The 14641-nt window shown below is 44.3% G+C and overlaps 1 protein-coding gene across 2 annotated transcripts in view; it reads right to left on the reverse strand.

Annotated features, from left to right (window-relative positions):
- fmnl1a (formin-like 1a) overlaps window positions 1–14349 on the reverse strand; it is a 198385-nt gene extending 184036 nt beyond the window's left edge. The window contains exon 1 of one of the 2 annotated variants that reach the window (XM_067969082.1): window positions 13340–14349. In XM_067969082.1, the coding sequence (XP_067825183.1) occupies window positions 13340–13468 (129 nt within the window). In that variant the 5' untranslated portion in view covers window positions 13469–14349. The remainder of the gene's footprint in view (window positions 1–13339) is intronic. The other variant, XM_067969083.1, reaches the window with a different exon arrangement.
- Between the last annotated feature and the right edge of the window lie 292 nt (window positions 14350–14641).

The raw sequence follows: 14641 nt of genomic DNA on the forward strand, positions 1-14641 counted from the left end.
GGTCAACAACTCCATTATCATTGTATCACACTATCACCAGGATGGTGGAAGACGGCGAACTAGATGGAATTTGGTCTTTTATCGTCTAGCGATTCCGATGTTCCTATAGTACCCTGACTGCTGTCCTGGCTGAGATTAGCCAACTTGAATGACTGGGGCGGGAGTGGATTAGATGGTAGGGTTGGTTGAAGGATAAATGTTGGCCAGGACAATCTTTGTCAAATAGTGCCACTGGATCTTTTACATGCATCCAGTTAACACTTTTCTGGACAATTCAATAAAAAAGCACAACTGTCAAATCCAATTTGTACCTCTGTCTACCCAATCACACCTTTGCTGAAGGCTAATCTTAAATATCAGTCAAGCGGCAAATATACCAGAGGAAAGCCTTGTCATTGTCACTTCCTACTTGTTACCACAGGTGCAGTGAAACGGAGAGTAAAAGAAGTGTCCTGCAACTTGGCTACTTAAATACCATATACTTAATGTAAATACCGGTTATCCACAGCACTGATGCAGCAAAACTGGCCAACCTTGTATCATACAGGCTCTCCAAGGAAAGGACCTCAAGAGGTTCCTGTAGTTTATGATTAATAAGGACAACTGCACCTGACTAACAGGAAACCCCATTACGCCTCATAAGCATGTCCTAGATTATCAACCCTGCCTCCTCACCTTCTCACCATATCCTTCAATCTCTTCTCCACAAACACGTCCGATTACCCCTTGAGATCATTATAGCATCTGCTTCAATATTCTTTCCAAATAACTTATTCCACAAGAAAGAAATAAGACTTGGCATTTGAATAGCATCTTTCACATTCTCAAGCTGTCCCAAAGCACTTCACAGCCATTGAATTACCATCAAAGTGTAGTCATTGTTATGTAGGCAAATACTGCAGCTAAGGGGCAGAGCAAGGTCCCACAATCAGTACATGAGACAAATGTCAAGGTCATCTATTTTGCTGGTGTTGGTTGAGGGATAAATATTGGCCAGGACAATCTTCGTCAAATAGTGCCATTGGATCGTTTACATCCACCTAATCAGGCAGGCGTGTCCTCGGTTTAATGTCTCATCTGAAAATGGAACCTTCAACAGTGCAGCACTCACTCAGTAATACACTGAAGTGTCAGCCTACATTATCTACTCAAGTCTTGGAGTGGGGCTTGAACCTTCTGACTCAGAGACCAAGACCATTAACCTTCACGAAAAATAAACAGACTTCCAATCTTACTCCCAACTTCCTAAATTTTAACCTGTGCTTCTGGTATTTAAACTCTGCCACAGTGAACAATAGCCTGGATCAACTTGGTCATTCCCCTTTATGGTTATGGAACTTCAATTAGGTCACCAAAGGAAAGTTTGAGTTTTGGGTCTACTGCCTGAAAGTATTCTAAAACAGCCGACTCCAAACCTCGGATTTAAGTGCCACCAAGTTACGTGACAGCAACAGATGCAGGAATGAAATTTTGGCAACAATCTCGTAATTGAACACCCTGTTCTCTGCAAACCTGGCGAAGCTGCCAGACATGACAGCAGGTGACATACTTCCTTTCAGTGACAATACCCTTTCAAGTGTCAGCAATGGCTCAGTGGGTAGCACTCTGTCCTTTGAGTCAGAAGGTTGTGGGTTCAAGACCCACTCCACAGACTTGAGCACAAAATCTGGGCTGACACTCCAGTGCAATACTAATGGAGTGCTGCACTGTCAGAGATGCCGTCTTTCAGATGAGATGTTAAACCGAGGCCCTGTCTGCCACCTCAGGTAAACGTAAAAGATCCCATGGCACTATCTTGAAGAAAAGCAGGGGAATTCTATCTGGTGTCCTGGCCAATATTTACTTAAAAACAGATTATCTGGTCATTTTCACTGTTTGTGAGAGATTGCTATGTGCAAATTGGCTGCTGTATTTCCTACATTACAACAGTGACTGCACTTCAAAAGTACTCAATTGGCTGTAAAGCGCTTTGGGATGGCCTGAGGTCGTGAAAGGTGCTATATAAATACAAGTTCTTTCTTTCTTTCAAGTGACTAGAAATTTGAAAATATTTCTGATTTTCCATCTCTGCCTGCTTCCCACTTCCACTTACTGAAACAGGTAAATTGCAAAGTGAAAATGTTTTTCTTTGGTGCCTGAATTACATACTCACAGCAGAGAATCACACACTTCTACAATCCATCCAACTACAGTAACTTAAAAATTGTGAGACAGAAGACTGGATGGCAAACAATCTTTTCACTTCTGCGGCATGGGCTCAATCCATTCCGAATTGCTGAGATGGATGTCTTCTCCCTCTTCTGGGAGTCCCAAGAAAAACAAGCTTAAACATTCTGAGCCCAATTGTTTATGGAAGTGTTCATAATGTGGCACCAGTTGGCATTGGATAAGCATCTTCACTCAAAGGCCATAATATAGATTATGTGAAGAATGGAAAATTTACACTGCTCTAATATGAAACATAAAATCATCATGAAACATGGAATGTGTAAAGCCTACAAAGCCCATCAAGCTTTCTCTCTTCACAGATCTTGTACAATCTACAGTCGTGAATTTTACTTTGCTAATTAATCTCCTCAGGGAAAGTCACTGCCTAATCCCCAAAGACAATCAAATGAAATTCTTCAACGTCTATCCATCTCTACTCTTCAATCATGACACTTTATCAGAGCTGGCATTTCAATCACCCCAGCAGTACAGAATGATCATGTTCCATGGAGTATTTAATCATCTCCATCTATCCTTACCACCATAACCTTCAGTCCCATTTCTAGACAGATATTTATCCATTAATCAACACAGCATTAACTGCTTGCACTGGATGTCTGTTGCCCATATCCAATTCCAATCTGCAGTTTTCCTTCACCTTATTCCACTGGTGGTAGTGGTTGTTGCAGGCCAATCATCTCAGCCCCAGGGCATTGCTGCAGGAGTTCCTCAGGGCAGTGTCCTAGGCCCAACCATCTTCAGCTGCTTCATCAATGACCTTCCCTCCATCATAAGGTCAGAAATGGGGATGTTCGCTGATGACTGCACAGTTTTCAGTTCCATTCGCAACCCCTCAGATAATGAAGCAGTCCGAGTCTGCATGCAACAAGACCTGGACAACATCCAGGCTTGGGCTCATAAGTGGCAAGTAACATTCGCGCCAGAAAAGTGCCAGGCAATGACTATCTCCAACAAGAGAGAGTCTAATCACCTCCCCTTGACATTCAACGGCATTACCATCGCCGAATCCCCCACCATCAACATCCTGGGGGTCACCATTGACCAGAAACTTAACTGGACCAGCCATATAAATACTGTGGCTACGAGAGCAGGTCAGAGGCTGGGTATTCTGCGGCGAGTGACTCACCTCCTGACTCCCCAAAGCCTTTCCACCATCTACAAGGCACAAGTCAGGAGTGTGATGGAATACTCTCCACTTGCCTGGATGAGTGCAGCTCCAACAACACTCAAGAAGCTCGACACCATCCAAGATAAAGCAGCCCGCTTGATTGGCACCCCATCCACCACCCTAAACATTCACTCCCTTCACCACCGGCGCACTGTGGCTGCAGTGTGCACCATCCACAGGATGCACTGCAGCAACTCGCGAAGGCTTCTTCGACAGCACCTCCCAAACCCGCGACCTCTACCACCTAGAAGGACAAGAGCAGCAGGCGCATGGGAACAACACCACCTGCACGTTCCCCTCCAAGTCACACACCATCCCGACTTGGAAATATATCGCCGTTCCTTCATTGTCGCTGGGTCAAAATCCTGGAACTCCCTTCCTAACAGCACTGTGGGAGAACCGTCACCACACGGACTGCAGCGGTTCAAGAAGGCGGCTCACCACCACCTTCTCGAGGGCAATTAGGGATGGGCAATAAATGCCGGCCTTGCCAGCGACGCCCACATCCCGTGAACGAATAAAAAAAAACTTGTTCTGCCTAGGACACTGTTCTGAATTAAGTGTTGGGGACCTATATCCGGCCCACACTACGCCTGATCTGGGATTGCTTGCTACCTGCTACTGGATGTCCAAAATGGAAAGTGATGCAGCATTGCTCCACCTCAGCTTGATAAGCTCAAAAACACAGAAGAATTTTAAGTACAACACTTAGTCCATATTGGACAGTGTTTCATCACAATGAAAAATGAGCTGCACAAGCGAAGCACAGTCCCCACATCCTGTATCCAACGTAGCAATACGACAAGGTCATCTGTCAATCTCTCAGTTGTGTATAGGCCCTTCTTCACCTTGATAACATCTTGTTTTTTAATTCTATAGAGTAACTGATCAAAAGCTCCAGATCTATGAGTGCGAGTTCACTTCAGTACCCTTCAGTCTGATTTGTTCTTATGTTCTACAAACCAAGCAAGTCTTGCTAACACTGATCTTCCAATGGTAACATTATCTAAATAATAACTGGCAAGTTACCTCATGTGTCAAAGTTTTAGACTTTCCATTGCTAACGACTGCATGTTACACTTCCTTGTCCATACACAATATAACCACAAATGTGGGTTTTCTACATGGGGGGGGTGGTGTACTGTAGAATAAGTTAGAATCTTCCTCTACTACACCTTAGGGAGGCCATTTCTGTATTTACAATACTAACTGGAATTTTCATCAGACATTTTTGTGTAAGTGTATTCAGCTTTTAAACATAGTGCCCCAATACTTTGCTCCTTTCAGCTGCTCACTGGAATTAACCAGCTCCACCATTCACCCTTCAACCAAAAGGACAAGATGAACAGAAGTGCACTCTTCTTTTGATTGACTAAAGCAAGATGGAATCAGGAAAAGGCCACGAGGCCTGTGTCACGCTGACTTGGTGCAGCCTGTACGCACTGTCAACCCCACCCCACCCTCGCAGGCACGCAATCTCCAGGGAAAGCAAGAAAAAAAAACAGGTCAAATTAGGGAGGAAAAACTGTGGGAAATTCATCTCTGATCTCCAAAGGCAATCAAGCAAACTCTGGGAGACTCCTGGTGACTGATATCACGAGTCCCCATCAACCCACATTGCTTCTTCTTTTTATTCGTTCACGGGATGTGGGCGTCGCTGGCGAGGCCGGCATTTATTGCCCATCCCTAATTGCCCTTGAGAAGGTGGTGGTGAGCCGCCTTCTTGAACCGCTGCAGTCCGTGTGGTGAAGGTTCTCCCGCAGTGCTGTTAGGAAGGGAGTTCCAGGATTTAGACCCAGTGAGATGTCTTCCAATAGCAGGAACATCCCCAGCTACCTTTTGAAGGCCTGCAGCCAAACGACACTCACCGCACATACTGGCAACATAATCCAGTCAACAAAAATAAATAAGTATTTCCTGGGACCTAACCTAACTCTTTGTTTTTGTAAACTGGTAAAACTGATTGAAGACGGCAGCAGGTATGGACTGCAGTTGAGTTTGACAATCAAACTCAGGCCCTCTGCTTGGAAATCATTACAAGGAAACGTGTCTTGTGATAAAAGGAAATTCTTTTTTCATTTGTTGTAGTCAGATTTTGTTAAAACATGCAGTGTACATTTCTGTTACTCACAATATAGAATTAGTTGATTCTGATAATACTTGTCTCCTTTGGCTTGTCATTAGCTTTGGCCTTTAAAAAGAACTTCCTTATTATATCTATGTTAGTGTTACTCTGTAGTATTATAAAACCCCCACTCCCTCCATGCACACCCCCCACACACAAATACACACGAGTTCATACATGATATATGAACATTATACAGTAACAACTGTCAATATGGACTGACATTTAGACACTTCGAGGCTCAAGGGTTTCTGAAATGCATGACAGCACATGGGGGACATGGGTCTACTGGGCATTAGAGCGTTTACATGAACCGCAGAAACTGCTGTAATGTCTTACACCATGTCAATCAGTTAGCATAAAATCCTGGCAAGAACAGTGATTGTGGAACCTGCAAAACTCACCCAGTGTTACTTCTAATATGGTCCAGGGGCCACCTCCCACCTCACTTCCTGTTCCCTGGAAACTTGCTGCCCTTGTGGCTCTGGCCCTCCAATCAAAACCTGTGAGGGTGCTCAATGTTGACGGAGCTGGGGTACGGTGTTGTTCCCACGCATCTACAGCTCGGGGGATTATTTTTCCTATTCCTTGGTGACAGTCCCGAGCATTCACAGTGGCATGATTTAAATCAGGAGCTCGTGATGTGGGACCTGCATCTCATTACTCGCGCTACAGCAAGCCTGAAAGATGCACTTGAGCCAGATGCTGGTTTGCACTGTGGCCAAGCCAAAACAAAATTGTACCTTGTGATTACATCTTAGCGAGTAAAGATATGTCCACGTTGGTGGGGGGGAACGCCATAGTAATGTAGGAAGACGCTTCAATCAATGGGTGCTGTTCAGCAGAGTTCTGTTACTTTATTAAAATCAGAATATTAAGAAATGATGCCTGTAAACAGGGAGTAAAAGGCTGCAGCGTGATTTTACTCTTGTAGTACGTATGTACATGTCAACGGGATCCATTAATTACATTGAAACCTTATTATTCACAACCTGTATCTGCACATTTCAGCTTAGTCCTTCAGTGTAGTTAGGAGTTTCACTGCCCCTAAAAAAATCCCAGTAACTTCAACGTGCAAAATATAGATGAATGACATATTTTTAGTGGCTGCTACCAGCACACGGTGTTCCAGAACGTTTCTTTGGAAAGGTGCAGAAGGTCGCACCAGAAACAACACGCTCTGAGCACCGACATTGAGTTCCCTGCATCTTCTCACCCGTGTGACAGGCCGCTAAGACTCTCTCGTGTCAGCAGAGTGCATGAATTATCGGCGTTTCACGCTCAGGAAAGTAAGTTGTGTAACTCAGCCACGCATGCTCACCAGTCCCATGGTGTGTTCCCGAGAGGTGTCTAGCTGAAGCACATTAAACTCCACAGGGCCACTTCAGCACAAACTGACGCATTTATTATTAGTTCTATGTGGTTCCAAACTGCAGAACTCTGCAGTGCAATCTGCACTTCAATTACAGGTCAATGTCACACATTCCGAATTAATCTTCTGTCTATCTAGTCTGATCTACAAACTGAGCTTTTTAAGAGATGAAAAAATTAAAGATGCAGTCGCCTAGGATAAGATAGATAAACATATATATCCAGCACTGGAAATTGCCAGAGAGCTACAAATTATTTCTCAATAACTTCTGGAAAGGTCCCAGCGGATTGGAAAACCGCAAACGTAACACCCCTATTCAAGAAGGGAGGGAGACAGAAAGCAGGTAACAATAGACCAGTTAGCCTAACGTCTGTCATTGGGAAAATGCTAGAATCCATTATTGAGGAAGTAGTAGCAGGACATTTGGAGACTCATAATACAATCAAGGAGAGTCAACGTGGTTTATGAAGGGAAAATCATGTCTGACAAATTTATTAGAGTTCTTTGAGGAAGTAACGGGCAGGGTGGATAAAGGGGAACCAATGGATGCAGTATATTTGGATTTCCAAAAGGCATTCGATAAGGTGCTACATAAAAGACTACTGCACAAGATAAGAGCTCATGGTGTTGGGGGTAATATACTGGGATGGATAGAGGATTGGCTAACTAACAGAAAACAAAGTCAGGATAAAAGGGTCATTTTCAATATGGCAATCCGTAACTAGTGGGATGCCACAGGGATCAGTGGTGGGGCCTCAACTATTTACAATATATATCAATGACTTGGATGAAGGAACAGAGTGTCTTGTGGCCAAATTTGCTGATGTTACAAAGATTGGTGGAAAAGCAAGTTGCGATGAGGACACAAAGTGTCTGCAAAGGGATATTGACAGATGAAGCGAATAGGCCAAAATTTGGCAGATGGAATATAATGTGGGAAAATGTGAAGTCATCCACTTAGGGAGGAAAAATAAAAAAGCAAAATATTATTTGAATGGAGAAATATTACAAAATGCTGCGGCACAGAGGGATGTGGGTGTCCTCGTACATGAAACACAAAAAGTCAACATACAGGTGCAGCAGGTAATCCGGAAGGCAAACGGAATATTGGCCTTTATTTCTAGGGGGATGGAGTATAAAAGCAGGGAAGTCATGCTAGAACTGTACAGGGTGCTGATGAGACCACACCTGGAGTACTGCATACAGTTCTGGTGCCCTTATTTAAGGAAGGACATACTTGCATTGGAGGCAGTTCAGAGAAGGTTCACTAGGTTGATTCCGGGTGTGGAAGGGTTGTCTTATGAGGAAAGACTGAACAGGTTGGGTCTATTCTCATTGGAGTTTAGAAGAATGAGAGGAGATCTTATTGAAACATACACGATTCTGAGGGGACTCGATAGGGTAGATGCTGAGAGGATGTTACCCCTCATGGGGGAATCTAAAACTAGGGGGCATAGTCTCAGAATAAGGAGTCGCCGATTTAAGACGGAAATGAGGAGGAATTTCTTCTCCCAGAGGGTCGTGAATCTTTGGAATACTTTAGCCCAAAAAACTGTGGAGGCTGAGTCATTGAATACATTCAAGGTTGAGTTAGACAAATTTTTGATCAGCAATGGAGTCAAAGGATATGGGGAAAGGGCGGGAAAGTGGAGTTGAGGTAAAAATCAGATCAGCCATGATCTCATTAAATAGCGGAGCAGGCCGAATGGCCTACTCCTGCTCCTATTTCTTATGGTCTTATGGTCTAACTTTTGATTACTTTAATCCCTCTGTGTGAATATACATCGATGGCATCGAGCAAAGTCAAAGGCTGCACTCAGTAAAGGCTGTTGGCACAACAATTGACACAAACTAGAGGAAACAAAAATCACACTTTAAAACTAGAGTGACTTTAACAATTGGATCTCTGAGCTCAAGGGCAGTTAGAAGATGATTAAAGTGCATGGAACAAGAAAAGGCCAATCAACCTGTTAAGCCTGCTCCTTCCACACACCATGTGCAATTTAGCCCACCATGGATTATCTTATCCCAACCATTAAATCTCTCAAAGGCAAACTTCTGCACAGATACACCCCAATCCATAAATTAATCAAAGAAGTCACTGTGGATCTAGAAAAAGTAGAAGGTGCTTGAAATATACAGCAGGACTATCAGTATCTGAAAAGGGACAAAATATATGAATTTTAAAGTCCTAACACTAAACCTTAACCTGTCTTTCCTTCCAGGAGACCTACTGTGTCCTTCAAGCATTTTTTTCTTGTTACCTCACTTCACTCTGGTTATATTATTATTTGAATCCCTAGGTTGCATCATTAGCTTGTAATCACTTCCAGGTACCAGTTATTCTCTAGAAAGAAGAAAGAACTTGCATTTATATAGTGCCTTTCACGACCTCTGGACGCCCAAAAATGCTTTACAACCCATGAATTACTTTCAAACAACAGTCACTGTTGTTGTGTCAGCAAATGTGGCAGCCAATTTGTACACAGCAAGATCCCACAAACAGCAGATGAGATAAGTGACCAGTTAATCCATTTTGGTTGTGTTGGTTGTACGTATAAATGATCCACTTTCCACTAACTGCCCTCTGCAAGGACTTTTCTCCAGTTCAGTTCAGGTTTTATCCTTTTCCCCACAAAATCTGAAACTGAAAGCTGCGACAAGTTAGTTGCTGCTCTCCTTAAAGGCTGCGCCAAGCCAGAGTGAAGTGTTCAGAGGCTGCAACACTGCCAGGTCCACACATCCCACTGAATGAAGCTAAAAGCCAGGATACCAGCATTACCTGGCAGCAATGATTTATTAGGGCACTGGGTGCTGTTATTTGCTGTTACAGTTTTATTTTTAAAACAGTGGTTTTCAAAATATTTGTGGGGAGGACCCCCTGTAAACATCGAGACACTCCAGGGTACCCCCTGTAAACATCGAGACACTCCAGGGTACCCCCTGTAAACATCGAGACACTCCAGGGTACCCCCTGTAAACATCGAGACACTCCAGGGTACCCCCTGTAAACATCGAGACACTCCAGGGTACCCCCTGTAAACATCGAGACACTCCAGGGTACCCCCTGTAAACATCGAGACACTCCAGGGTACCCCCTGTAAACATCGAGACACTCCAGGGTACCCCCTGTAAACATCGAGACACTCCAGGGTACCCCCTGTAAACATCGAGACACTCCCAAGGACCCCCAGCCAATGAAGTACTTTTGAAGCGTAGTCACTGTTGGAATGTGGGGAAACGAGCTCCAGTTCGAACATTTTAATGTCACTCATTAAAGAACCCAGGACAAGGGACCATTTTCTTTGCCAAATCTAAACAGAGGCAGGTGCTGACAATGCCACTGGGATACAAGGCCTTCATTGCTTCACCAATTGCATGTGCCGTAGCAAAGTTTTTAAACCAACAAAAATACTGTTGTAGGAAAATAAGGGGGGGGAATGTACTGCAGAGGTTGACGCTGCAGTCAATGCTTCAGTCCAAACTCGCCTCAGAGTTCAAAGTTTAGGGAAGGAAGTTTTTTTTTGTCACAGCAGCTCCCTAAGATGGTGACACTGCCCTATTCAATAGTAAAAATAGATTGCTTCCAGTACACTAAGTGGGCTGACAGTGCAATATTTGACTGTACTAGTGTACTGTGCCGCACAGTGATAGAATGCAGGCTGATGTGCTGAGTTCCCAATATTATATCCCGCACCATTAGAGGGAGTGGGTAGGTACGGAGTAAGTGCTGCTCCACAGGGAAGGGAGTAAGAATCAAAGTTAACTCAAGACTACACATCCTAGCAGCTACCCTAAGAGCAGAACAGAAAAAGATGTAAAAGCAAGGCCTGTCAGCATTCTCAGTCTAGTGCAGAAGTCAGGCTAATCAAAGAGTGTAAATAGAAACAAACTAATACTTTCTAGCCCACTATAGCCACAGTATCTGTACCGGGATAAGGGAAAGAGAGTTACAATAGGTGAAAGCCAAGTGCTTTGGCTACCTCCAATGCCAGAGCGAAACCTTCATTTTCAGTCGCTCCGGACTTTTAGTAAATCACTCCGTGTAGTAATACCAGCATGAAATTTAAAATCAAATCATTCCTACTACTACTGTTAAACACCATTGTCAGAATGCAGGACTCCCTCAGGAATTAGTTAGTACCTGCTGTGTGTGGGACCTTGCTGTGTGCAAATTGGCTGCTGCGTTTGCCTAAAGAACAAGTGACTACATTTCAAAAATAACTGCCTGTGAAGCACTTTGAGACATCCTGAGGAGATGAAAAGCACTGTACAAATGGATAGTGAATAATGCAGAGTAAATATTACTTGTTGAACCAGGACTGCTGTCTGGAACTTCCATTAAACTATGGGAAATATGTGCCATGACCGTTGGTAGCAGACAGTTCTTGAAAGTTTCTGTGCATTGACAGCAATTACCAGAGTCACATTTGTCATCCATCCATCCTTGCTACAGTTGCCCTGTCTGCATTCTAATATGCCACTCGTAATACGCAAAAAAAAAGCATATGCTACATTTGATCTTAACGCTGTATTATGTCACATCAATAGCCACTAGTAATGATGCATTCCCTGACAAGATCACGACTTTTGTACTGCTTTAGATATTAGAACAAATGTACAATTACCTGCAGGCATTCTCAGGATGTACAGGTGCACAGTGTGACCACATAAACTGTATCCATCCAACACGCAAAAATGTCACCGCCAGTGGCAAAAGTATCAATATCCTGCTTCCTAACAGCCGTCCCACTGACATGAGCACCTTAAAGTCTCTTAATATCTAGCACCTAGCAAACCTCGAAAAAAATTCCTCAATGCGCTAGAGCAGAACCCACTCGGACTTTGCTCGCAGGATGGATGTAAAAGAGAGGAGCCTTTCAGCTGATGAGCGACTTCTCCAACAGAATTTAACCAGTGATACAGTCTGCGTATGATAATTCAATAGTTTTTCCACCAATAAAATGTTATTAACCCATAATTTGAATTAAGCATTGTTATTGTAAGTAAGGCAGCTAATCGTGAATTTAGTGCTTTAAAAAAATGGATAAATTATAATTAAGCACTTTTGAATTAAAAGGAGTAGACTGTATGTCAGCAAATAGTCACAAGAGTAATTATTTATCTTTACGTTTTGGACATTTTCACGCATAATTCATACCGATGCATTGACCACAGCTCAAAGACAATTCAGCCACAAGCCTGTGGATCTATCTACTGAAATGTATTTGTGTCTCAATTATGGTGACTGTAAATAGATAATGTTAGACGGAGCATGGAACTTATTATCCTGCATTGTCTCTACACATGTAGGAGTATCAGTCCTGGAGGTAAATATATCATTCAGCCTAGTAAGGAGCACTACCGTTCAAGAGATGTCTATCAGAGCAGTGATTGAAGAGCTGCTTGACTTGGTTTCCGTCTTTGACCTTTCTCAGTACATTTCACCCTTGTAACAACAGAATGTGTTGACTGATATTAAAGACTGTCACAGGATTTAAGTGGGCCGGCTGCTTGGGTAAGATTTGATTAGCAGCACCCCTCCTCACGTGTGCAATTTAAATAGGAGCAGATCTGGCATCCACGTGCAGCAATAGGAAAATTAATTTACTTGAACATGCTGATATCTATTTACAAACTCAGGGCTGCTCTAAGACCCTGGTATACTATTTACATTTACTGGCCTCTTGTGGATATTGTAAATGAGCAATTAGCACTGGCAAGGACTCAGGTGGCGGCATTGACTGTGTAAACACTAAACAGTGTCACTGAACACACCAGACTTCAATACAAATTCAGTGGTTGGTGGGAGAGGGCATTTTCCAGCTTATAAACCCTTCCGACATGTTCAAGATTTCAACAGAGGTCAACCAGTGCGCCATCCAGACACCGGCTTTGGATTAACACTCTTGTGCCCAACATATGCCAGTCATTTCCTCCTAAGGTCCACTATTATAGATCACTTTACAATTCAACCGAAGTCCGCATTAGTAGAGGTCTGAAGTGGCTGTCAGATCAGACAGGGATTGTGTCTACGTTTATCACACAGTGGTTTCAGGGCTAGTTCACTCTCCCCTCAAAGTACATGTAAAGTAGGGGATGTGTTTTTTCTTGGTTTCTCACATTTTTTTAACCCCCCCCCCCCCCCCCAGGTGTGTCTTGTATAAGGTTGCCAACTCTGGTTGGACGTATTCCTGGAGGTTGTCACATGACCCACCTCCAACCACCTCACCTAGTCAAACAGCCTCACCCCTCCCCAATCTCCAATATTTTCATAACTAAGAAACTAAAGTTTTCAAAGAAAATTGTTTTAATGCCCCTATGATGTTTCTCCTGGGTTTACTCGCAGCAGCGTCCTGGAGATTAACCTTTAATTACTGGGGACTCCAGGGCAATCCTGGAGGGTTGGCAACCCTAGAGTTGTGTGTGTTTCTGTGGTACTCACCAGCACTTGTGAGAATCTCTCCTCCAGCTCCCCCTCGTTAGTCGGCATGGGCTGTTTGGGAGCAGTCGCCTGCTGGGTCCTTATCTCCTTCCCAGGGGACACTTCCATCCCCCCGGCTGCATTCCCCATCCTGGAGCCGGCAAAGTGCTTCAACACGTTGAACTTCACACTATCCAGGATTGACCAGCAGGTGACAGTCCGGATTAAAAAGAATATATATATATATATATAGAGAGAGAGAGAGAGGGCGATATATATAATCACACGAAATGAAGGAAAAAACACACAGACCCAAAAAAAAACCTTTTAAGAAAGAAGGGGTCGGGAGACAGTCTGCACTCTGTGTCCTGCGAATCCGGCCCGATGATTGCGGATTACTTGCCAGCCAGTAAAATCCATTGCTGAACCTTCACATCTGGATGAGGAGTCCCAAGCAGTAGCATCAGTTGGCAGCTCCGGAGTGTCCCCCTTGTATCCACAGGAGGAGAAATGGCAGAGAGTCTCTGGTACAGAGAGAGAGAGAGAGGAAGTGAGGCTCACAATGAACCAGCAGCAGCACAGTTACAAATAGCAGCAGTGACACCTCGGGTTTCCTGTTCAGCCCCGGTTTCAGCACAGGCTCTCCCTCTCTCTGTGTTGCATTGAGCTTGTCTCTGAATTGCGGGCACTCTGCGGATCCCTTGTGTGCCGGGGGGGTGCTGCAGGAGCTTTATATTTTATATTGCTATTGCATTTGACCCCCCCAGCCTGCAGACACGATGCGGATCTGCTCTTTTTGCTGCATTTACCCCCTGAGACTGCTGCATTTAGTGCATTTGCCCACTTTTCCCTTTCTGACCCCGGGAGGTTGGGGTTTTTTTTTTCCGCGATGCTCCCGGTTATTGTCCTTCCCGAAGTTGCAGATACCGGGCTGCCTCTATAGCAAAGCTTGGCTCCCGAGTTGCAGCCTGTCTTCCTCCCGCTCCCGGCTGGGGTCCGGCCCGGGCTGTGCAGACAGAGCTTTCAGTACGGTTGCAGCCATTGCCTGGGAGCAGCCAGCCACCTGCCGGAGCTCCCAGCCTCAGCAACACTGGCAGTGGAGTCAGGAGCGCCCGCATGGCCCTAGTGCCCCTCTGTCTACACCTGCTTAAGTTGGGAACAAGAGAGAAACTGAGGGTGGGTTGAGTCGCCTGCATCAAGCTGGGGCAAAAAGCATTCTACCAATTACCTCCCTTACTTCTCCCACACAGCTTTGTTCAAGAGCTCACTTATCTGCCGTGGCTCAGTGGTAGGACTCTGATCTCTGAGTGGGAAGGTTCAGGT

Source organism: Heptranchias perlo, chromosome 30 (assembly GCF_035084215.1).
Source record: "Heptranchias perlo isolate sHepPer1 chromosome 30, sHepPer1.hap1, whole genome shotgun sequence".
Lineage (NCBI taxonomy): Eukaryota > Metazoa > Chordata > Chondrichthyes > Hexanchiformes > Hexanchidae > Heptranchias > Heptranchias perlo.